Source organism: Ixodes scapularis, unplaced genomic scaffold (genome assembly GCF_016920785.2).
Source record: "Ixodes scapularis isolate PalLabHiFi unplaced genomic scaffold, ASM1692078v2 PGA_scaffold5__190_contigs__length_132052651, whole genome shotgun sequence".
In the NCBI taxonomy this organism is placed as follows: domain Eukaryota; kingdom Metazoa; phylum Arthropoda; class Arachnida; order Ixodida; family Ixodidae; genus Ixodes; species Ixodes scapularis.
This window is the reverse complement of record NW_024609880.1, coordinates 97,484,579-97,507,772: the sequence shown is the minus strand read 5'-3', so window position 1 is coordinate 97,507,772 and position 23,194 is coordinate 97,484,579. Positions and strand designations below refer to the sequence as shown.

The following is a 23,194-nucleotide window of genomic DNA, read 5'->3' as shown; positions in this document are numbered from 1 at the left end:
CATTCGTAAAATGTAACTTGATCAGTTTGCATTTATGGAGTTTCATCTCACAGCACGTTTCCTATTGGTGTATAAAGGCAAATATTCAAAGGATCGGATAAACATGATAAATACACGGCGATTATATATAAAAGAATTCAAGCCTGAGTTTTTTTTAATTTTATGAGCAAATTTTTTCGCAGTAAGAAAAAATCAGCCTTATATATTGTAAACAGTATAAAACCATATAGTTATGCTAAAATCTATTTACATTGTTCGCGAGCATATAAGATGCGAATCGAAACTTTCTTGGTCGAAATATTTTGCACTGCCTAATTGATAGATTTAAGTATAACCTGATGCATATTTGTAAAGTAGAATACGGGCACAAATTACAAAGAATTAGCCTTGTTATAGAACTGATGGTTGAGAAAGTGTGTACTCACCTAAAGTAGAAGAATATAAACAAGGAGAGCAGAAGAGCAACAAGTGATATCGAGTATCCACCCACGTACAGAGAGTTCACCAGATTTCTGAACTGAAACGAAACAAGACACAACAAAATACAATTTTTCTGAGGAAATTGGACACTTGTAGTGATTCAAAAACAAATCTACGAATTCGGCTACGTAACTTCAGCCTAGAACTTGGATGCATAACAAAACCTAGCGGAGCGCGAGTTCATAGCTCTGGAGACGACTTTCACTGCACGTGTAGTCAAACCGTTACCCTTAAAACTGAAACGACGATCACATAATTACCAGAATAAAAGTATGTGTATATTGTTTTTGTTTTTGGAGTGCAAAACAATCTAAGGCAAAAAAGAACGTAAATAATTTCGGAGTGAATATATATATATATATTATCATTACCTCTTAGATAAAGAATACACGCCGTAGTGCAAAGGAATAAAGTAACACGAGGCTTCATATAGAGAAGCAATATTTAAATAAACAGTCATAGACGAAAACACAATGAATCCAGACGAGGAACCGCTACAAAGCCACGTCGTTTTCGCGGTGATCAATTCAATGGAGTTTGGAAGAACGGCGGTGCATGCTGGCGTTTCGTGTCTAGAGACAACAAAGGAGACAAGTTTCTATAGACTCCATGGACTACATTTCTTCTGGTGTTTAATGAGCTGCCGAACCGACGGTATTAGAAACGGGATATAAAAGAAAGTTCAACGAGCAATGGAGAAGAAAGACGGAAGTCGAGAAAGTGGAGGAGCGAGAGAGAAACAGATTAAAAGGGAGAAGAAAGAGGAGCGGGATTAAGACTAAAGAATCTCTTTTCATATAACGTGACCCAAACTTTTTCAAAAGGGGGTTTCCGAACACGGAGAAAGTTAGAGATGTTGGGACGCTAATGAATGAGATGTTCGGCGCAAGCCTCTTCGAGTTACGCTAGTAATTAAAACTTCTAACAAAGGAGTCCCGCGGAATTTCAGCTCACACAATCGGAATAGGTCTAGCGCAGAAAGAAAATGGGAACTTGTTTACGTCCTGCCCGTGATTCAATTTACCAAAGTACTCGGATTTTACAACCTGCTCTACCTTTTGTGGCACACCGAGGAAAATTGCCGTAAAAACGCAGCATAAAAAAAAAAAAAAACTAATGTGAATTTATTTTTGACGCCGTGGCATAGGTTGCTATGGCGAAAGATTTCATTGTGTCTTTCTCAGAAACAATTTTTCAGTGCGGTGTTTGGACGGCCCAATGAGCAAGTGAGCCGTAAGGAACACAAGGTGGAGACACCCGTTTTTCCCCTATTAAAGGGAATTTGTTTCAGTGCCTGTGACATTGCACCGTGGTAATTGTCGACTCGTCGATTATGGTCGATAGCGTGTTACATCTTGGTTAGGCACACATTTGATTTTCTTCAGCCGCGATTAATAGAAAACAAAAATGAAGTCTTGTCCTTACTTGAAGGTTTGTGAATCTGTTGTTTGCGTGGGCAGTGGCGTTGTACCTTTATTGAGTATGCTCTGTATGCACGCAAACTCTAGTAGGAAATTAGAATGCGAGGCTTGGAGCTTTGTAGCTGATAACCCTTTGTTTGTCATCGAATTTATGGCACAAGAAACAAAAGGACACTTGTCATCGATCAAAAAGCATGCTTGACTAATGGGAGAAACCTTTTAATGCGAGCGCAAATGCCACACCTTTTAGATTTAGAACAAAAAATATATCAACGTTTGTAGTGAAGTTTTTAGTATTAGCAATCAAGAAGGCGCACGTATCTGAATTCAACCGTGTCCGCGTTGTGTCTGAAATAGAAAGGCCACTAGACATAGTCTGTATGAGAAAATAAATATATTCAACCAAACAAAATTGCGTTTGAATGTTTATGAAATATGCATAATCTTTTTCTTTTACCTTCTCCATAACATTTTAATGTCCGCAAGGCGGTAACATAAAGCTAAATTTTTTTGTGACCAGAAAACAAACCAATCGACTGGATAAATAAAAAAATACGCTCAAAATCGATTTCTAAATAAAAACAAATATACGTTATGCAAAGCTCATGTCCTTGTGCATTTGTGCGACGAAACACTGCGTGAGACGAGGAAACGACTGCAAAAATTATTAATGATAGCCTACGTCCTTCACAAACTTCAAAGCGGCACCTTAAAAGTGACAAGATATTCACATTTAAAATGAAGTTTTTTTATCGCCTAAAATTATAGATTTTTTTTCCTTCGAAATTTGAGTAAATTTCCAACCTGCAAATCATGGGTGTCGACACAGGCAGTATAGTTGGACCAGATGTGTTTTGTGACTGGATGACGAAACCAGGTGCCATCCAAATTGCAGTATTTGTGAGCTTGCCCTGAAAACAAAAAGAAAGGTGCATTAACGTTACTCACTCCCACCAAAGAAAGAAGCAGCAAGAACAAGTAAGGAGGCAACGTAAGAGGCTTAAATTGATCTAGTTGGCTCATTGTTCCTGTTAATATGAACACCTTGAAAAAATTAAACGAATACACGAAACTATGAAATGAACGAAGACACCGCTGACTAGCCCTACAATAAAAGAAACTTCGGGAGTACGTGTCGGCATCCGCTTCATCACCACCAAAAAAAGAACTGCAGTTGCGGTGTACCACGTCACGGTGATTTAAAATGCGAGTGTTTACTGGGTCACGTGAAGAATAACAGGTTCTATGTGTATATATAAGGATGACATTTTATATAAAGAAAAAGTGCTAACCGCTGTGTCTTCGTCCATTTTTTACCATTGTGTATTTGACTAGAATGTTCAAGCTGTCCATACATGTTCACAAACGGCGATGCAAGCTCGAAATGCACGCGTCCAGCCTTGCTGACAGGTTAGATAGTTGTGAGTAAATAAATAGTTTTTTCGGCCTCCCTAATTTTGAAAGAAAAAACACTTCTTGACTAAACGGAAGAAATCGGCGACCTTTCGGATAATTATGAAATGCTTGGAACGCATTTCAAAATCATAACTGTTTTAATATTTTAAAGATCAAGCATACGTTTGCTCTGAGTTCGAAACTCACGCGAAGAAAGAAATCCGGCGACGAACTGTGGACAAGGTGCGTAGACCGTGTGACCTGGAAGTGTGTCGTCCCAGCAGCTCCAGCCGTCCCAAGTTCGTGGGCAGACGGTCTCGTTGCCCTCTGATGGAAAAAAGCGGTAGAACTAAGTGTTACTTGACTGTGTCCGAATGACGCTGATCCTGTCGGACGCTTGAGAAACTCAGATAACGGTATTTTGTCTCACTTATTTTTAAAACAAGGTTTAATTTTCATTGGTGAGAATGGCAAAACTAAACACGTCACAAAGAGAGCAGCGGAGGCCAATGGTACGTTTCCTATTATCTCCGTTTCCGGCACAACGTAAGCCAACTTCTTGGCAAAAACAAAGCTTAAATTTATTTGCTGGTAATCGTTATCACATGCTAAGAGTGCAGTACGCACTCACCAGAAAATTGTGTGCTTAACAACAGCTTTGTATAAAGATTAGGTATTATGGCAAAAAGCTTTCCCATACCTAGTAGATGGGCTATCTGATTAGAACTCAGTATATAAAGAGGAACACGAGGAGGCCCTTCGCTAAACATGTTTGCTTTTCCTAATTTGGTAACTCTCAAGGCAACACTCAGAATTCCGCATCTAATACTCAAATAGTCAGATGCCGAAAGTATCTGGAGGTGCATCAGAAATCGCGCTCACGGAATCAATCCACACACACAAAAGAACAAAAAAAGAAGATATAACTGACAGATTTCGAGTCAATATGGTTAGGAATCGCCGTCATGAGATTGCAGCAACATTATAAACATAATATGAGCGTCCCAACTTCAATAAACACTCCGCGTTATCTATATCCTGCGTATCGTGTGCGTGTCACTCAGTCAACAAAAGAACGCCAAATGAGCCGTGCCGCAGCCATCGCTCCAAGGATGCGGCGACAGACGGCGCTGACACTGCTAGGCGTGGCAGACGTCGCACTGCATCACGCCCTTGCGTAAGCATTGGAGTGTAACTCAATATAAAGCTGCTAGTGTTTCCCAGATTGACATACACATCCTCAGAAATGAGAATGCGGCCGACCTCAAACAAGATATCACAGGTTTCTGACACGTAGACATTCACGCGCAAACAAAACCCAACCACCTTAATTCTTTCTGACATAGTTTATGGATATTTCTGTTATTACTCAGAACTGATTAATCATCCTGTGAAGGTTGCGATCGACGATCCCTGCATAAAATTCAGGATTGTGCTCTTCGACACGAAAGCACAAAACCAGGCTCGACCATTGGAGTTTCGGTTACCGAGTAGAGGTGGCGGCCGCAGCAGGACGTCCTCGAGGCAGTTCTTGAACTGGTTGATCTTCTCCTGCCACTGCCAGTTCTCGCCCCGTAAGGAGCTTTGTTCCCAGGGAACGAAATCCCCGATGTCCTGCGTGATGGCCTCCAGTAGCTTGAGCTCTGGGTCCTAATCAGAGACAACATGCGTAAGGTGAATTTAAATGGAAACCATGCGTGATGTTCGTTAACTTCACGTTTTTTTGTTGTTTTTTTTTTGTTCTAGGAAAGCAAAGTTCAGGCACTATATTGTAGTCAGCCTGTTGTACGTTTCAACGTACTTCCAGAGTTGCTGCTGCAGGTCGGCGATGTTTATACTCTATTTCACCTTATGATGTACCGCAGGAAAGGCTACAAGCGCGGGCTCCTTGCTCTAGGGTACATCTCGGCGGCACAAGCTCTCGTGGATTAAGGGCAGGTGCCAACGCTATGAGCTCGCACTTCCAGCCTTTGCCGCGGTATAACATAAGGTGAAACGGAGCATACCCACTGTTGTTACAACTTTGTTAGGGAATATCCCTTCACCTATTATATTATGCTTGCTGAGTTCTCACTTTTAACAGTAAATCCTTCTTTTTTTCCCCCTAAAACTGTATTTTGGCAATGTTTAAGGACTAACTTTGCTTGATAAGTATGCCCGAGAGGGAACAAAATGCCCTAGTAACATTAAGGTCACTTTTTTTCTAACGGGACATAGGAGCTCTAATTTGATATTCGTCAAGAAGATGGGAGAGATCGACGACCACCGCAATAGACTACTTCCATAAAGCCCTGCATGCAACACGGCGCGCGTTGCACTCTGGGAACTAGTTGGCCAGAAAGGAGGCTGGCATGGTTTCGGTTTCGATAGACACGTCGCCAAGAGATTGTTTTTTGATCCCAAGAGCGTCATTTGTGGTCTCTAAACTAACCTAAATGGCCAGACCTCGAACCTTTAGCACAAGCCCGAGACGTATAGCTTGTCTTAACACATGCTTGTTGTATTCTTGTACTTGAGCCTTCCTGTTAGCGTTCCAATCGAGGAATGTGGACGAGCCAGTGCTGGGAATCTCGACGCTGCGAAGCTCGGGGATCTTGCTTGTGTACGAATCAACAAGCTGTAGCAACCAATAAGTATGCATACATCGAGCTCGCGTCTTTACATTAGTGTTGTTGATCAGGAAGTTTGTTTCGTGCGTCCATACACGAAATATTACTTTTTGCTATTACTGTTTTTCTTAATATGCCTGAGTATGCGAGGTAAAACTCGGAGGCGCCATTGAAAAGCTAAATTTTAGCACACTTCTTATCTCTTATCTGAACAGACCCGCAGCATTGCGCGAAGTGAAGTTCCCACCCGCTTGCATTCCACTAATATTCAACATCGCGTATGCGCATAAAGTTATCCTGCAATCATATAGGAAAATTCGCACATACAGACCGTTTTAAGAAAGAAAAAGTCGAGCACTTCTGTGAAGAATGTCGCACCGTTCGCCGGAAGTGCGCCGGACGGGCATGAACCCCTATGCGCACCGCATAGGGGTTCATGCCCGTCCGGCGCAGGGTGCGACATTCTTCACACAAGCGCTCGAACGAATTCAAAGCGCGTTTGACGGTTGCTAATGGCCATAATATTTGTTATTTGTTTGCTTTCTTGCTGCCTGAGTATGCCGAGATAATTTCAGACACCGTTCAGGCACAGATCTTGGGCGTCAGTAAAAGCTCGTCCAAAAAGGCTTAGCGAGGAGTAGGGGACGCTTGTTAGGGGCTCCGTCGTAGCTAGCCGATCTCAGCGTTTGCGAAAAGTTAATCTTCTATCAGCATAAAATTTGAGTGTGAGATAGGTGATGACACGAGGAAGACATCATAGTAACTTTTGTGCAGTAGTGTAGTCGAATTTATTGCGTTTCCTTAAAAGTTCATGCGTAAACGCTGGGCTCAACTTTGATACCCTGTGAGGATGCGGCTTGCTTTTCGCCCAATGAAGTAACAAAAAGCGAACGTTTGGAAAACAAATACGTGTAATGTTCTAGATGAACAAATCTCAGTTCTAGTTCACTGGTACTAGACGGGATTATTGAAATTGAGCTCAAACATGCACTCGTGGGGTGAGGTGACTAAGCCACGACCTACTACGTTCGCATACGGACGTACAATATCCGGTGTTTCGGGAACTAAGGAAAGTGCCCCGGTCTTCGTATTGTATCGCTCGAAAATGAGTGCATTGTACGTTCGTGAAAAGTCAGATAATTGGAAACGCAAGCAGCGCGTTCGGTCGCAGCGTGATAGCATGAGATGAAGCTGCTCAGTCGAAACCGAAACTGAGTGGCCAACTAGTTCCCAGAATGCACTCCGTGGTATTTCGCCGCAATGGGGCGCGTCGGTTTTAGGAACAACTCCATTGCCTAGCGCCGTGCTTGACCGTGGCGCTGGCCAATAGCTGCGTGATGCTGGCCAATGGCTGCGCGGCGCTGACCAATCGAGGTGGTCGGTGATCTCGCCGACTTTCTCGCCGACTTTCCCAACGAGCGTCCAATTTAGATCCCCAGGACGTTTGCTTCTGCGGCAATACGCGAGAGAAAAGTAAGGCTGGACGAATAGTGGGTCAAATTGAATAGCGATGTGACATGAGCACACTTCACAGTACTAGGGAGACTTAGACATACCGGATATCTTTGTAGTGGTAAATTTAAAAATGATGCTGCGCTGCTCTCTTACAAGCAACATTTGCGAATTCCCAGCGAGAAAGCAGCAGTGTGTGAATGTTGCTTCGAATCGGAAAGCACTGCGTCATCCCTAGCTTCAACAATGCAAGGAAAGCCACCACACAGTTACTTTCCTTTGCACTGTGAATTGGCTATGAGTGAGGTAGCGCCATTCGAACCAAACCAATATTGGTACGTTCTTAGAGAAAAGTCAAGCAAGTAAGCTGAAAACAAACAAATATAGATTAATAAAAACATCAGCTCACGTCATACGGCGACGTTGTGCACGAAGCGTAGTTGCCCGTCTCCCCATCCCAAGACCCGTTCCAAAGGCAGTGGTAGGTCGCTGTAGCTGCAGGAAAAGAAACAAAAAACACAAGCAAACATGGAAACACGTTCAGACCAACGAGTAAACCGCCACCAAGCAATGTTATATAAAAACGGAAACAATATTAAAATGCACTAATATAACTTCGACTAACTGAACAGAAGAGTTCACATGTGAGTCTTTATCCACGCTGAGTGGAACACAGTATATAACTTTCTCGGGCCAGATCATGCCAATTCGAAATGAAATATTAATAATAACCTTAACGTTGACGCTACCGTTAAATTCTACGTCACTAGTCACGCCAAAAAATATTCTACGCTATAAAAACCTTGTGCGTTACATTCCTTGTAAAACGCTCAGATATCCGATCGTTACAGATCTGTAAAGATGCTCGTAGGGACAGTGAGCGAATGAAAGTTCGTGCTCCCCGAGACAATGCACATCGCGTTTTTTTTTTTGTAAGTTTGGTGGTTTTTTGTGTTTTCTCGTTCGCTATGACTTTGTCAGTGTTCGCAGTGATTGGTTGCCCACGTGTTTCTTTTATCCGGAAGTTGAATGTGCAGCCACTTTTTTTTTAGAGAGTAAGGGTGTAAGAGTGTAGGCTTCTGCGGCACATGACTAGGGTTGCATTTTTTAGAGTGCAGTGGGGGGGGGGGGGGGGGGGGGGGGGGGAGACCGCGTCACTTAAAGCCCTGTTATAGTCCGACGTTAGGCGCAGCAAACGCGGCCTAGCGCAGCGCACGCAGATGCTGATTGGTCGCAGATATCGAGCTCCTCGCCGACCAATAAAACGCGCGCGCTGCGTTCGCTGCGCTCAACAATGGGAGAGCCTTTAGACCAGTGTTCTGAGCCTTAAACGTAGGAATAATATAAAACTCACGGTGACGAGCAGTAGCCGAATCGCGAAGTCAGCCACTATACTGAAGCGTGCTTTACATAATTATCGCGCACATTTCTACAGACGAGAAATAACTAAAGCCGAATGACAATGCGTGGTCTGATCGACGAACGTTCGTTGCTCTTATGTGTACTTGACTTCAGATACTATCGAAGCTATTGCTACCGAAAGTTTAAAAAACGCGAGGTGCGGCTTTATCTGTAGACGTCACCTGCTTCGTGACTGGTTAACAGCACGACCCTTCTTTTTCGGTACTTGAAGATTGTTACGCAAAAGTTCTAAAATGTGTGACACCTCGTTGATAAATTGCTCGTAAGTTAAGACATTTTTTTTATTCATTTGCAAGAAAATTGCAGGGACAGGTTAGTCCACGGTGATACGATAGCGAGGTTTAGAATAACGTACCCAACAGCTCTGTGAACGTAAAAAAAATGGCGCCCTCTCCGCGCGCCATTTGCAAACATGGTTTGGGCTCGGCGCATATACGCGGTTGCGACCACGCTATTTCTTGATGTACGCAAAGCGTTTAGGTAGCCTACTCTAACACTTCTTAATGCTTAGCAACAACTACCTGAAGTCGGTGATATGTAAAGAGTTCAGTGGAAGCTCCCCCCCCCCCCCTTCCTTCTTTACACTCTAGCAGAGCGAACGCTGGGGGACCTTGTCTCCAGCGTTCGTTCCGCTAAAGCGGAAAGGGGTGGGAGGAGCTTTCACTGAACTGTTGACCTGTCAACGACGATAAGTGCCTCCCCCTCCCTGCCCCCCCCCCCCGCCCCCGGCAAAAAAAAAAGAAAGGAAGAAAAATGCATTTAGACTGACCAGAAGAATTGACATTTCCCGGCAAGAGGCCAGGACACGGTGCTCGAGCGGTGCCTCCCAGCGGAGTCGGAGCCCAGCACTGCCAGCCGTCGAACCTCCAGTCACACACGGCTGCCGAAGAAGTAAGGACACAAAAACCCAGCATAAAACATCAGCTCAAGCTTCCTCGCACAATGCTCCTCCTCCCATTCCATTCCATTCGAGTGTGAGGTTCGTTTTTAGAGCGCAGCTCTTAGGGGCCCGTTCCCGGCTTGAGCGGCGTCGCCGTCGGCGTCGGCGTCGCCGTCGGCGTCGCCGTCGCCGTCGCCGTCGGCGTCGGCGTAACCAAGGTCATCCCAAGGTCACGTGACCCCCCAAGGTCACGTGACCCCTCCCAAGGTCATCTCAAGGTCACGTGACCCCACGTGACCCCCTGAAGGTCACGTGACCCCTCGAGGTCACGTGACCCCTTCCAAGGTCATCTCAAGGTCACGTGACCCCAACATGACCCCACGTGACCCTTTGAAGGTCACGTGACCCCCAAGTCACGTGACCCCTCTGAGGTCACGTGACCCCCGAGGTCACATGGTCGCCTCCCCAAGGTCACGTGACCCCCGAGGTCACGTGACCCCCAAGGTCACGTGACCCCTTCCAAGGTCATCTCAAGGTCACGTGACCCCACGTGACCCCCAGGTCACGTGACCCTCTGAGGTCACGTGACCCCTCTGAGGTCACGTGACCCCCAAGGTCACGTGGGGGTCACCTTTGGGGTCACGTGGCCTTGAGGTCACCCCCAGGTCACGCCTCCCCGAGGTCACGTGACCCCCTCCCCGAAGTCACGTGACACCCCCCCCGGAGCATATTAAAGAATGAGGGGAGGAGGAGGAGAAGGGGGAGGGGTCTACCCTCCCCTCAGTACCCTTCACTCCTCCTCCTCAAGAGCTGCGCTCCAATTCGGCGTTACAGGGATTTGTAAACGGCTTCCACTTTTTTGGCTTCGAGGACGTGTGGCTCGCATTACGTACAAGGAAGTATGTATCCTCTCCAAGAAGCACGTCTTACGATGCACGAAGAATGTGCCGAAAGCCATAGGGCGAAAACTTCTATACTAAAAGTAGAAACCTGATATGCTATATAGGTCCGCCTCCATTATTCGTTTTTTCAACAACATCTACGGTGTCGTTTTGATGGGCGTATTTTGATAGGATTCGAGTTTCGTGCCACTGTAAGAGTTCCAAAGGTCGGTCCGTCGGGGTCTATTCAGAAAGTTATTGTTTTGTTTTAGCAGTAGGGAGGCACAGAACACAATACTTGGCACACTATATAAAAACACACGCGTCTTGTATAAGTAGCGCAGGTCTATAGCCCTGTCTCGCTTTTTATCACGGATACGCGGCTCCAGCTTTCTCTACGATTCGAATCTGAGGAGGAAACTCGAATCATTCCACATGGACCTTCAGAGACTTGGTGCTGGTCTCGAAACTTTGGCCAAAGTTTGGTACATGGTCAAACACTGCCACCAGAGGCTGAACTGTTTTAGAGAAGGAATTTTTCGTTTGGCTCTAGATATATATAGCGTCAGGAATTGGGATGATAAGCGATATCGCTCTGCTTTGTCGCGGACTGTTGTAACATTTCCGGAGGACAAGCCGACCGTTTCCTGCGGTCCAAGTAAAACTTCGGATAACTGACAACAATAATTTTAAGTACCAAAATAGTTAAAGTGTCGTTACTCTAAGGCGTAGCTCGTTGATAAGCCGTAGATTTTCAGGTGTTAATTTACGAGGAAAATTGGCGGATGTTTTTTCGGCGTTTATGTAGTGTTAAGATATCGCAGTATTTCGGTGATGTGCTTGGGGGGGACGCTAAAAACGGCGAATATCGGTGAAGGATGCTCTATTTATGATATTGGTTGCAGCCTTTGTCTTCAAAGTCCTGCAATGCATGAAACGTTGGAGCAACAGCCTCTGGGATTATCTATAGGAGGTGTTGTTAGGAGGGAGCGGGGGATGAGGAGAAAAAAAAAGAGGAAAAGGCAGGAAGGGATGGGGTGGAAAAACTAGTATGTCACGTGCCCCCCCTAAATTTAGCGGGGAAACTGAATGGTCGAATAGGTCACGTGACGTAAAGTCACGTGACGTTGATTTCCCCCGCCAAATTTAGCGGAAAAACTGGATTGGTGGTCAGGTCACAAGACGTGAATCTCCACGCTAAATTTAGCTGGTAAATGAATTGGTGTGTAGGTCGCCTGACATCAATTCCCCGCTAAATTTAGCGAGGAAACTGAGTTGACGTATAGGTCAGGTGCCGTCAATTTCCCCAAGGTCACGTGACGTCACTCTCTTCTCCTAAATTTAGCGGAATGTGCACGGACGAACAGACGGACGCACGGAGAGACGCAAAACATTTTGGGAAGGGGGGGGAGCGTTATAAAGCGCTCCATGCTTTAAAAACTACGAAGTTTAGTCTGCGGGGGAAAGGGTTTCAACAAAAAACAATCCTAGAATTGTAAAAAAAAGGTTTTTAGAAACACATGTTCTTAGTTTCAACCCATTTCGGATTTTTGACACCGACGGGTGTTTATCGGTGTTTTGTTTCTAGGTTTTTAATCGATTTTAAATTCTTGCAACCAAAATAGGCTCATCGATGTTTTTAGGGTCAAAAACAGAAAAGATTACGGCCTACTAACTAGTGACCCTATAAGGGGGACGACTAGGAAGCTTTGCGCGCCACTGTGTATAGCATGCAAACGACCATTTCCTCACAAGGCAAATTCCAAAAACAAAAAAAAAAAAAAGCGAAACGAAAGTAATAGCTGATCCGCCACGTCGTCACCATTCCCTCGACGCCGCGTGAGGCGTATCCGAACGTTCCATATCCAGAGACACGTGCGAGAGTGGGAAAAGCTTCGCTGGATACAAAGCACTTCCCCATGCGAAGAGGGATTCGCGCTCAGAATTCGGTTTAAGGTGAGTGCGTCGGCGGGAGGTCCAAATGAATCTAGGGAAGGAGGAACGAACGAGGCCAGTATTGAAATGAACCAGCGCACTTCGGATGCGCCGCACGTAGAGAGAGATGAATTCGTCCGAGGCAACTGTTTCTGGAACCACGGGAAAGCAAATTTCCGAGCCTGATAGCATTCATCGAGGTCCTACTGTGCTCGGTTTCACTATTTTCCGGACTCGGAGCGAAAAGAAAAGTTTTTCTTTTCTCTCTCTCTCGGTTACACCTTGAAGGGAACCGTGCTAAATATACACCAATTCACAGACGAGCTTCTGTCCTGTGCCATTTTCAGCGTTCGTGGGGAAACTCTATAGAACGTTTTACACCACGAAGGATGTAAAAACTTAAAGGCAGTTCTAGAGACTCACACCAATGGCTGCACCAGTCTAGCACCTTAATTTTGGGTTGTGCACCCCACTTTATTCGTGAAATAGGGCGCTGTTACGTGGAACATCAACTTTTGAAGCGTTTAAGAAGAACGTAGAAAAGGGTGCTATGGTGAAGTGAGGCGAACGCCCGTTTTCAAGGGTGTTTCGCAGCATTAACACCTGCTTCCAACAGCGATGGCGGAGGTGGTTTTAGCGACTATGTCAAATAATTATTGCTTGTACCAGTGCTCTATAGTTGGAGATGTATTCCCTGAACTTAGATATATTGTGCCTTACGGGAATAATTGACAAGAACAAAGCAACATACCTGTTGCCTTCCTAATTGCGGAAAGATCCACTGGCGCATGAGAGTCTTTGTATTGCGGATTATATAAGGTGGTGGAACAGTCCCATAGGGTCGTGATTCCTCTCTCGTGCGATATTCATTGTGACTGTATCTTCTTTTCCTGTGCATGTGAGTACTGTATGTGGCACTTGTTGCTCATAAACTTCTTGAGTCGCGAAAGGTATCCCCAGGAGGCTGCTAAGACCGAGAGCATCCTATTTTGATGGTGTCCGCCATCATCCTAAGTGTGTTACTGTGACACCCTTAGAGTTTTAGCCATGGAGCACGTTGATTTACACCCTTAAGGGTGTAAAATGTTTATGTGTACGGCGCATACTTTGCTCGCTTTCCGAAGCGACGAACGTAGGCGTACTGGGGCTGTGATTAGCACGTGTTTGGCTGTGATTTTGTGAGCATTAAAACGGGGTGTAAACAAATTTCTGCAAAAAATACGTGATGTGAACGCGAGGTGTGACTGTGATCCGGTGTTCTCAAAAGCAGTCACCGGCCAAGAAGTTGCTACGTGGTGAGAGTCATCGTCTCGCTTATTTGACAATACCTAAACAACTTTTTTAACAATCAGTTTCTGAAGGGTGTACGCCTACGGGAGCGCATTCATGCACTCTCAGAAAAAAGAAAAGAAAAAACATATTCTTACACCCCTTGTCCCATATAAGACACCCCAAAACTTCAGTGCGACGTACAGCGAGCTGACCTCGAACCGACGGCACCAACGTTCTCAAGCGACTTGATTGCCGAGTGGTACAACTTATTAAAATAGATAATGTACGTGTGACTGACTGCAAAAAAGGCTCCAATCCATGCTGCGAAGGTGGTTGGCCAGCGAAGCTGTGGTATCACCTGCAACGATTGCACACTGCACTATACACCAGTTTTATAGTAAAGGCCACCAGGTGGTGCACCTTAGCACCGCTGCTTGAAATGTAGATGAAAAGTTTAATCACCAGTTCTCCAAGTGAACGCCGAAAGAACGAAGGAGTGCGAGATACGTTGAAATGTTTCGAGTATTCTTAAAACCAGCTTGCCTCCTCCAAGATGTAACATTGCACAGCCGAAAGTCCTCGTTAAATTTAGAACTTTGTTGTCCGTATAATATTTATGCTTTCTATAGCACTGGTGACACAAGCAAGCTCAACAGGTTTCCAAAGACGGTGCGACCGCAAGTCGCTTGGGACGCAAGCGGCAGTTTGTGTTTGTAAACAGCAAAAGGGTCTATACCAAATGAATGACAAAAAAAAAAAAGTAAATGCACCGTACCAAAACGTTTTTATACGTGAAAGACTTCGTAAGGTGCAGTGGCCACGGCAGCTTATGAAACCGCAATCTTTACCGAGAAACGCATGCGGGGAGCGCTACGTGCTTCGCATTGTTAGCGGGGCTAGTGACGTCACTCCCCACTTCATACTCTGCCGTTACCGCGGCAGCTTATGCGACCGAAATTTTTACCGCGAAACGCATGCAGGGAACGCTACGTGCTTATCATTTATCACGTGGTTTCGACACTTGTTTTGTGGTTTTCTTATTGAAACAAGTGTCAAAACCACATGATAAGAAATAAGGCGCGCGCGAACGGTGATAAGGCGCGCGCGTGTGTTTTTTTGTCAACTGTTTTATCTGTCGACTACTGTTCTGTCGACGGGCACTAAAAAACCTGACCAACGAGTCATAAACAGCTTCGCTGTAAAAAGTAATCGTGGTTCCTTTGGCCCTACTGCAAAAACTCTGTTTTTTTTGTAGTTTTCGATACGGTATTTTATCTGTTTAATAAGGTATATCGCACCGTTATCAAGCCCCTCGTAATGCTTGGGGCCGTCTATTCCACGTCAGTGCGCTGTACGTCGAACTGAAGTTTTCGCGTGAATTATATTGGGACAAAAGGGTGTCGTTTTGGGGTGCATTATAGGGTACAAAAAAGCTTTTTTTTTTGGAATGGGCGTTTGCATGGGACGTGGTTGCACTATGCTGGTGGTCATTCCTTGTCGAAAAAGAAAAAGCCAAATTCTGTGGTGTAAACCCTATGTTGCGATAGGTACGCGATCAGCAGAAAGGCCACCACAATGACTGCTGACGTGACGTCAATGCAAGCCATGTATAGCCCTTGACCAGCTTTAGTTTACCTGGTGCGAAAAATAAGTCAGACTACCTTGTCTTTTTGCACATCGAAAGCGTAAGACTTCCGAAGATTAATAATACCGGCGTGAAGACGTTGTGACGATATTCTGGGCGAGCGGTCATGCTTCTGTCCCTGTCGTCGACGGCTGTAAATATCTGCAGATTTTGTCTACTTTCCGGAACACCCGCTCGCTCTGCATTCAAGACAGCACTATGCTGGAATGAGACTCGGAACGGAACTGATCAGTCTAGGCAAGAGAGCAAACACCGCACTGCGACGGAACCCCATTATGTCGAATAGTCCGCGACGCGAAACTCCCAAGACAATTCAGGTGCGTCGCGCCATGCAAACATAAAAAAAAGGCCAGGCACAACCCTTGTGTTGCATAAAAGCAGACCCGTCTGCGAGAACTTGCGCAAGTCTGTCGAGAATCATTGGAGGGGCAAAACGTACGTTGTTGCTTTCTGCCATTTATTTTATTCATAATACCATCGTGCGAAATGATTGTCGTTCCGACAAACGAAGAATACCTGCCTGATTATTCTCGAGTTTGAATAGAGCTGCGGAAACTTCGTCGCACTTCCGAGTGCAATAAGTATATGTATGCAAAATGCGCACAATCACGAAACAAATTTGTACTCGGAGAAACGCGAAGCGGAGATGAACGAGCGAAATACAAGAGCTGCACACGTTTTGCCATGATGCTTTGAATCGGGGAAGGGGAAAGGGAAAAGAAATTGTCAAAGAAATAGCGCAGGATAATCAAACACCGAGCGAGATATCTGTCGCTTTCAAAGTCTTCAACAAGAATCTTGGAAGAATTGAGAAGGGTATAGAAGTGTAAAAACTCTGCTGGCCCCATGACGCATACCCAATGAAAAAGAAAGAAGGCTTCTTTCAACAGACGACGGCCCCCTGACGACGAAGGAACTACGGAAGTGAGAACAGAGACGGACCAGCTGGTGCTTTTTTACAGCGAAGCTGTTCATGATTAGGGTTCCGTGGATTTTTCATGTGCGTCAATAAAAACTCTACACTCACACCACCGCACGCGCCGCACGCGCACGCGTTCCCCGTATTAAAGGTTCGAAGTAAACACGCAAAATAAAGCCCTGACGAACGCGCGTGCAAGATGCCATTTGTTTTAGGTTTTTGCTTTAGAACAGTTAGTGCTGCAGACGCCAGTACCGCACGCCTTCCCCGTATAGAAGGTTCGAAGTAAATATCCAAAATAAAGCGTTAACGAACTCGCGTGGAAGATGCCATTTGTTTTAAGCTTTTGCTTCAGAACAGTTACTGCTTCTGACGCCGGCACGTGCGGCGGATGAAACACCATTCCCAGCATTCTCCTTGATTCTTCGGTAACTTAGCAATAGGTCTATTCAGTAGATTAGTTATAAATTGACACCATTTTCAAGATCAGTAGACTCTGAGGTAGATATTAAAGGTTTTTCAAAGATTTGGAGCTGTGCGACCCGCGTCGGCCATGTCTACGCTCGCACCGCCCTCTCTTTGTCGTCGTTCCAACAGCTTGCGTGCCTAGTCTCTTCTCTTTCCGCTCTCCCGGGATGGCGGACCGGTCGCGCGTGTCTACTTTCCACAGGGTGGTCGTCCCGTCGCGCGTGTCTAGTTTCCTCCGGTTTCTCCGGGCGGCGATAGTCGTCCACGCGAAATAATGACCACCGATCAAGACAACAATAAATATGTGTGCGCACTTTTCGTCCCGATGACCACCGATCAAGACAACAAATGTGTTCGTACCTTTGTTCAAACTTTTGTGTCACGTGTCGTGTGCGAAACAGCTTCGGTGGTCGTCCCCCTTCGCAGAGTGGAATGGCTCATGATTTTTTTTTTTTTTTCGTTTCTCGCTTCAGCAGTTACCGCTTCATGACTTTGATTTTTGTTTAACAGAAATAAATTGAGAATGTGTTGGTTGTCCTTTTCATACAAACCGCAGCTTTTCACGCTGATGAGAAAAATATAAATCGCCCCAATATAGTATGGTAGCAAAGATTTAACTAAACTTCTAAAAAAACACACAAAAAACTTAAGGACGTTTACAATTCTCTGTAATGCCAAATTAAAGCGCAGCTCTTGTGGAGGAGGCGGGGAGGGTACGGAGGGGAGGATATGTCCCTCCTCCCCCTCCCCTTCTCTTTGGCTGCGGAAAAAGTTTAGCTGAATTTCCCCGCTAAATTCAGCGGGAAAATTTCCCCGCTAAATTTTGCGGGGAAACTGAATTCGTGTTGAGGTCACGCGACGTCAATTTCCCCGCTAAATTTAGCGGGGAAGCTTAACCTGCTAAATTTAGCGGGAAAATGTTCACTCTAAATTTTGCGGGATAAGTTTCCCCGCTAAATATAGGGAGGAAAGTTTTCTGCTAAATTTAGCGGGAAATTTGTTTGCTACATTTAACATAAAAATTTTCCCGCTATATCTAGCAGAAAAAGTTCCCCGCTAAATATAACGGGGAAATTTCCCCGCTACATTTTGCGGGAAAAATCCTCCACTAAATATAGCGGAAATTTTTTTCCGCTAGGTTTAGCGGGAAAATTTCCTATAACGCAACGAGCAGTTACGCCGACGCCGACACCGCTCAACCCGGAAACGGGCGCCTAAGAGCTGCGCTCTAAAAAGGACAAACTTGTTAATTGGTGCAAAAAGACCAAATCAGTCACACTTTCGTTAATGTAAAGCACCTATATTTGATTTTGAATCATGCGCGGAGATAATGCGTCCACGTTGTCTGGGGTTTGGGGTCACTTGTCCACAGTTGAAGACTGAGATCAAAATGTCTCACAGAGGATGTTGTATGCGGAAACAACTAAAGACGATTACAAATCTCTAAAACGCGAAATTAGATCGCAGCTCTTGAGGAAGAAACAAGGGCACGAAGGAGAGGGTGCCCCCCTCCTCCCTCCGTAACCTCTCCTCCTCCACCCCTCTTCCTCTGCTCCTCATTCTCCTTTCATTTCCTCCTCCTCCTCTCACCTCCTTCTCCTCTCCCCCTCCTCCTTCCTTCTTCCTCCTCCTCCTCTCACCTCCTTTTCTTTTTCCCCTCCTCCGCACGGGGCGCCAATTTTCCAGCTAAATCTAGCGGAAAAACAAAATTTGTGCACAGGTGACGTGACACCAAGTCATGTGACGTCATTTTCCCGGCTAAATCTAGCGGGGAAACTGAATTGGTGCAAAGGTCACGTGACGCCAATTTTCCTGCCAAATTTAGCGGGGAATTGAATTGCTGTTGAGGTCACGTGACGTCAGTTTTCTCGCTAAATCTAACGGAGAAACTGAATTTGTTCATAGGTGACGTGACACCAAGTCATGCGATGTCAATTTCCCCACTAAATTTAGCGGGAAATCGAATTGCTGTTGAAGTCACGTAACGTCAATTTTCCCGCTAGACCTAGCGGAGAAACTCAATTTGTTCATAGGTGACGTGACACCAAGTCATGCGATGTCAATTTCCCCGCTAAAGTTAGCGGGGAATCGAATTGCTGTTGAAGTCACGTAACGTATATTTTCCCGCTAGACCTAGCGGAGAAACTGAATTTGTTCATACCTGACGTGACACCAAGTCAGTAGACGTCCTTTTCCCCGCAAAAATCTAGCGGGGAAACTTAATTGATGCTGAGGTCACGTGACGTTAATTTTCTCGCTAAATCTAGCGGAGAAACTGAATTTGTTCATAGGTGACGTGACACCAAGTCATGCGATGTCAATTTCCCCGCTAAATTTAGCGGGGAATTGAATTGCTGTTGAAGTCACGTAACGTCAAATTTCCCGCTAAATTGAGCGCGGTTACTCCGACGCCGAAGGCAACGTCGCTCACCCCGGAAAGGGACGTCTAGGAGCTGCCCTCTAAAACAAGATTGGGTAGAAAGTTAAAGAGCCGGAGCAGCTTCGGAAGTTTACGCCATCTTCACATTACCTGCTATGGGTTCTCGTTGACTTCGGACTGGCCTGAACACTGACTCTTAACGTTAGCGTTTATATTTCGCCACGAACAGCGCCTTTTTGTTTTGTTTTAATCGACAACATACGTCATGTTGTTATTGCTTAATATAGTAGAACCTACATGTCATGTGCCTAATTATAAAACGCTAATTACCTTTTATTTTTTAAACGCCTTTAATTTCGAAAAGATACACGAACAACAAGAGGTTAAGCTAAAATGAAGAACAAAAAATTTGAATTAAAGTCACAACAAAAGCCGTTTGAACTGTTCTCAGTTGCACCAATGGTGTCCACCACTGCCAAGCGACATTTTTCATAGCGCAAAGAAAAGCTATAACAATAAGCGGTGTTCTGGATATTCTCAGATCTCAGAACTTTACGTTCACTGACGTAATCATCGCTAGCTGAAATCTTGGTGAATGCCGTCGCGTGAATGGAGCTCGAGCGGCGATGCATCAATCGTGTTCAATTTCTATACCGCATTCGTTCCCTATCTTTAGAAGTCACATTTAAACGCAAGGCGTGTTGTTATTCTGAGAACGTTTCTAAGTGTTGGGGGAACGTGCGTAAGTACTCCTAAGTGAGACAGCAAAGACTAACCGCCGAATTCAGAATCCCCACTCAAACTACACTCAAACTAAAGGGCCCCTCCACTTCCTCGAGGAAGGCGCGAGGGCCGGCGCTGGCCAATCGCGAGGACGGATCCGCCGTCGCGATAGGCCAGCACCGGTCCTCGCGCCTTCCTCGGAGAAGTGGAGAGGCCCTTCAGTTTGAGTGTAGTTTGAGTGAGGTTTCTGAATTCGGCAGTAAGTGGCTTGTAATCTTGGACACCGTGGGAAGCTTCTGGCTCGCTTTGCGGTGGTTTTTGCTGTCAAAACAATCGTGCCAAAAGTTTTGCTGAGATATGGCACTTCGAGATTCGAACAGTTTGAAGGTTGAGGTGCGTCAACCTATTGCCCAAAGTTATCGGAAGCTTAGACTCCTCCATCAGTGCTTTGATGTCGAACTGAAATGTTTCTAAAACTGATAATGAAAACACACAGTCGAGGGTTTTAGGTTGTGAAGTTAGTGAACTTAAACCAGATGAGGGCACTTAAAAACCGAGCAAGTCTTCAAAACTGCCGTACGGCTCCTGGCACGAGTTCTTGTTCTCATAATATTTAGGGGCAAGGCTCCCTAGGGTCTAGGCTTGTCCGGCGTCCGTGCTCACATCGACTGCCATCCCATCTGTCTTCTTAAAAAAAAAAAAAAAAAAGATGTCTGCGCAGTCGACAGGATTCGAACCTGTGCGGGGAGACCCAATGGATTTCTAGTCCATCGCCTTAGACACTCGGCCACGACTGCGGGACGAGTAGGGGGCTCTGAGATGTGGTAGTAACTCAAGAGCTGGGGATGTCATGGATGAAACATTGCACGTAGCCGCTCAACGTCTATACAGGAGAGGGCGCTGCAGTCAAATGCGTATATAATCGCGTTAAACTTTGCATGCATTGGCTCAACGTTTATAGACGAGAGAGCGCTGCGGTCAAATGTTCAAATGCGTATATAACCACGTTCCATACCACACATTCTCTTTCTGACATGGATAAAAACCAACGAAAAGCTCGGCATGCTGCGGCTCATCGTCTACGCAGACAGCAAGCTGCTCCGAAGAGGATAAAAAAAAAAATCAGCACCATCAGCACTACCTATGAACAAAATCAGTATCACCAGCACCACCAGAGCTTCGCCCCAATCAACATCATTCACCACGTGGAGATGCGGTCATTTTTTTAACCCCATGGCAAACAGTCAATTGCCTTTGGCATGGTTGCTTGCCGCTATTCCGGATTTTCACGGTCCACATTTTTTTTCTCAGTAAATGCATTGGCAATTAGACATGCCCCATATGCCGCTATTTGAACGTTGGCTCACTGCATTTTGCCTTTCCGCCACTAACGACGCTTTGATCGTCCCACTCTTCATTTGTCTACAGTGAGCACCAATGAGACTGAAGACCTCGTTTCCTGAACAAGTACCTGAAAGCCAGTTTTTACTCCAGGCGCCAAAACGCGAAACGTTCAGTCAACAAGATCAACCCCAACCTCATTGGAACGGACATAACCGTTATTGATGAGAACGTGGAGCCAAACTTCCAAGGGAAGAAGTATGAGTCGAGGGTCGCACCCACTTCCGGAGGGCATTACCTTTCCCCTACCTTCGAAAGAATATAACAAATGTGTCACCAAGGGCAAGATACCGGTTCAAGGAGTACCACGTCGCCGGTTGCACACCCCCCCACTACGCGAGGGCAGGTCGGCGAGCGACCGAGCGACCCTACTCCGTTACACCTTACGATGGACCGCAACGGACGCTACGAGCCATCGAAGCCAATCAAATGTCGCGCGATGCCTCGTAGCGTCAGCTGCGGTCCATTGTAAAGATAAACGGAATGTAGGCAGCGTACACTGTGAATAATGGCCACTGTCGACGACGAAGCAAACGGCGGACGGACCGAGGACGGTGGATTCTTCTTCCGAGAGCCCCACATCCGCTCGGGACAGCCCCCGACTACGCGTCTTTTTGGCACCAAGTGGACCACGGCGAACGTGACGAGCGTATAACTAACCAATCCGGAGCCGAGAGCCATGCCACGTGATGTTCGCGTTCCGGGTGTTCCTCGATCCGATCGCAAAAGCACGCGACTGGATGTGACGGTTCGCGACGGCCGCGGTGGTCCACATCAAGGCGAGACTGAGTCTGCGAGGAATGGACGGAAGTGAAAGGAGAGTGAGAGAACGTGAAAGTGATAGAGAGAAAAAAAGACGAAATACAAGAATCCCCCCGTTTCGAAGGGTTCCTTTCCTCCGGCCAAATCCGCAGTCTGTCACCTCAGGCGCTTGAAATGGCTTAGGGGAGCTGGGCACGCCGGCCGGATCAACGCATTAGCCGATGGCTCTTGGGTTGTAAACGAGATGTATCGGCCAGGTCATATATAGTATATATATATATATATTTTTTTTTTTTTTGTCACGCATGCTACGAGCTGTTGATGTAGTGTTTCAGGACGCGATGTGCTTAGAGCTGTCCTTGTGGAAAAGCAGCGCCGGAAGACTTTTTTTTTCTTCTTTTCTTAGGCGTTATTATGAATTGTTTCCGTTTGAGGGTAAAAACAAATTTGTTCCGGCTGTATTAGGAAAACAACGTTTTTCTAGAGTTAATGTATTATTAACCTCTGACAATGTTGTGCTTCGTCGCGTTCGTGACAGCGAATAAAGGGGGATTGCTGGCCAAGGTGTTTTTAACGCATCGCAACTCGGAGCACGTGGAGCAAAAGCTCGCGCTGCAGAACCCAGAAAACCTAGATTCGATCCCCAGTCCTGTATCTTTTTTTTTTATCTTGATGAGCATCTTATCGGCGTCTGTTCGTGGGATCACTACGGCGTGATGCATGTCAAAGTCCCCAGGTTAGCAGAAGTACGGAACTGGCTACATTTCTCAACTGCAGCGAATACGGGACATCCATTAAAGATAATTAGCTTCCCGCTGTTCTAAATATATATATATATATATTCAATACAAGTGGAAAACAGCCAATAGAATACGAACTACAGCGTGTACACAAAAGGGTAAGGCGCAAACGAGCTGGTGGTGCTTAAAAATTTTGACTTAAACCGCGAGACTGGGACGAGAAGGGACGAACAAAGAAGGTGTCAAACACAGCTGAAATTTATTCGACAACGAAATGGCTTATATAGGCATCAAACCCTACACAAAACACCAGAGACGAGAGAAGAAAAAGAGAGAGAGAGAGAGATATAAAGAAATTTTGGAAACCCGTGCCACAAGCACTACAACAATGATTCGTCTTTCCGGATTC

The 23,194-nt window shown here is 45.7% G+C and overlaps 1 protein-coding gene across 1 annotated transcript in view; it reads right to left on the bottom strand.

The window, feature by feature from the left end:
* Window positions 1–23,194, bottom strand: part of LOC8040172 (calcitonin gene-related peptide type 1 receptor) — a 100,383-nt gene that overhangs the window by 13,604 nt on the left and 63,585 nt on the right. Inside the window, exons 3-8 of the mRNA XM_040500166.2 lie at window positions 9,549–9,659; window positions 7,767–7,852; window positions 4,784–4,946; window positions 3,504–3,623; window positions 2,706–2,812; window positions 426–517 (exon numbers count right to left, since the gene is read on the bottom strand). Of these exons, the coding sequence (XP_040356100.1) occupies window positions 426–517; window positions 2,706–2,812; window positions 3,504–3,623; window positions 4,784–4,946; window positions 7,767–7,852; window positions 9,549–9,659 (679 nt within the window). The remainder of the gene's footprint in view (window positions 1–425; window positions 518–2,705; window positions 2,813–3,503; window positions 3,624–4,783; window positions 4,947–7,766; window positions 7,853–9,548; window positions 9,660–23,194) is intronic.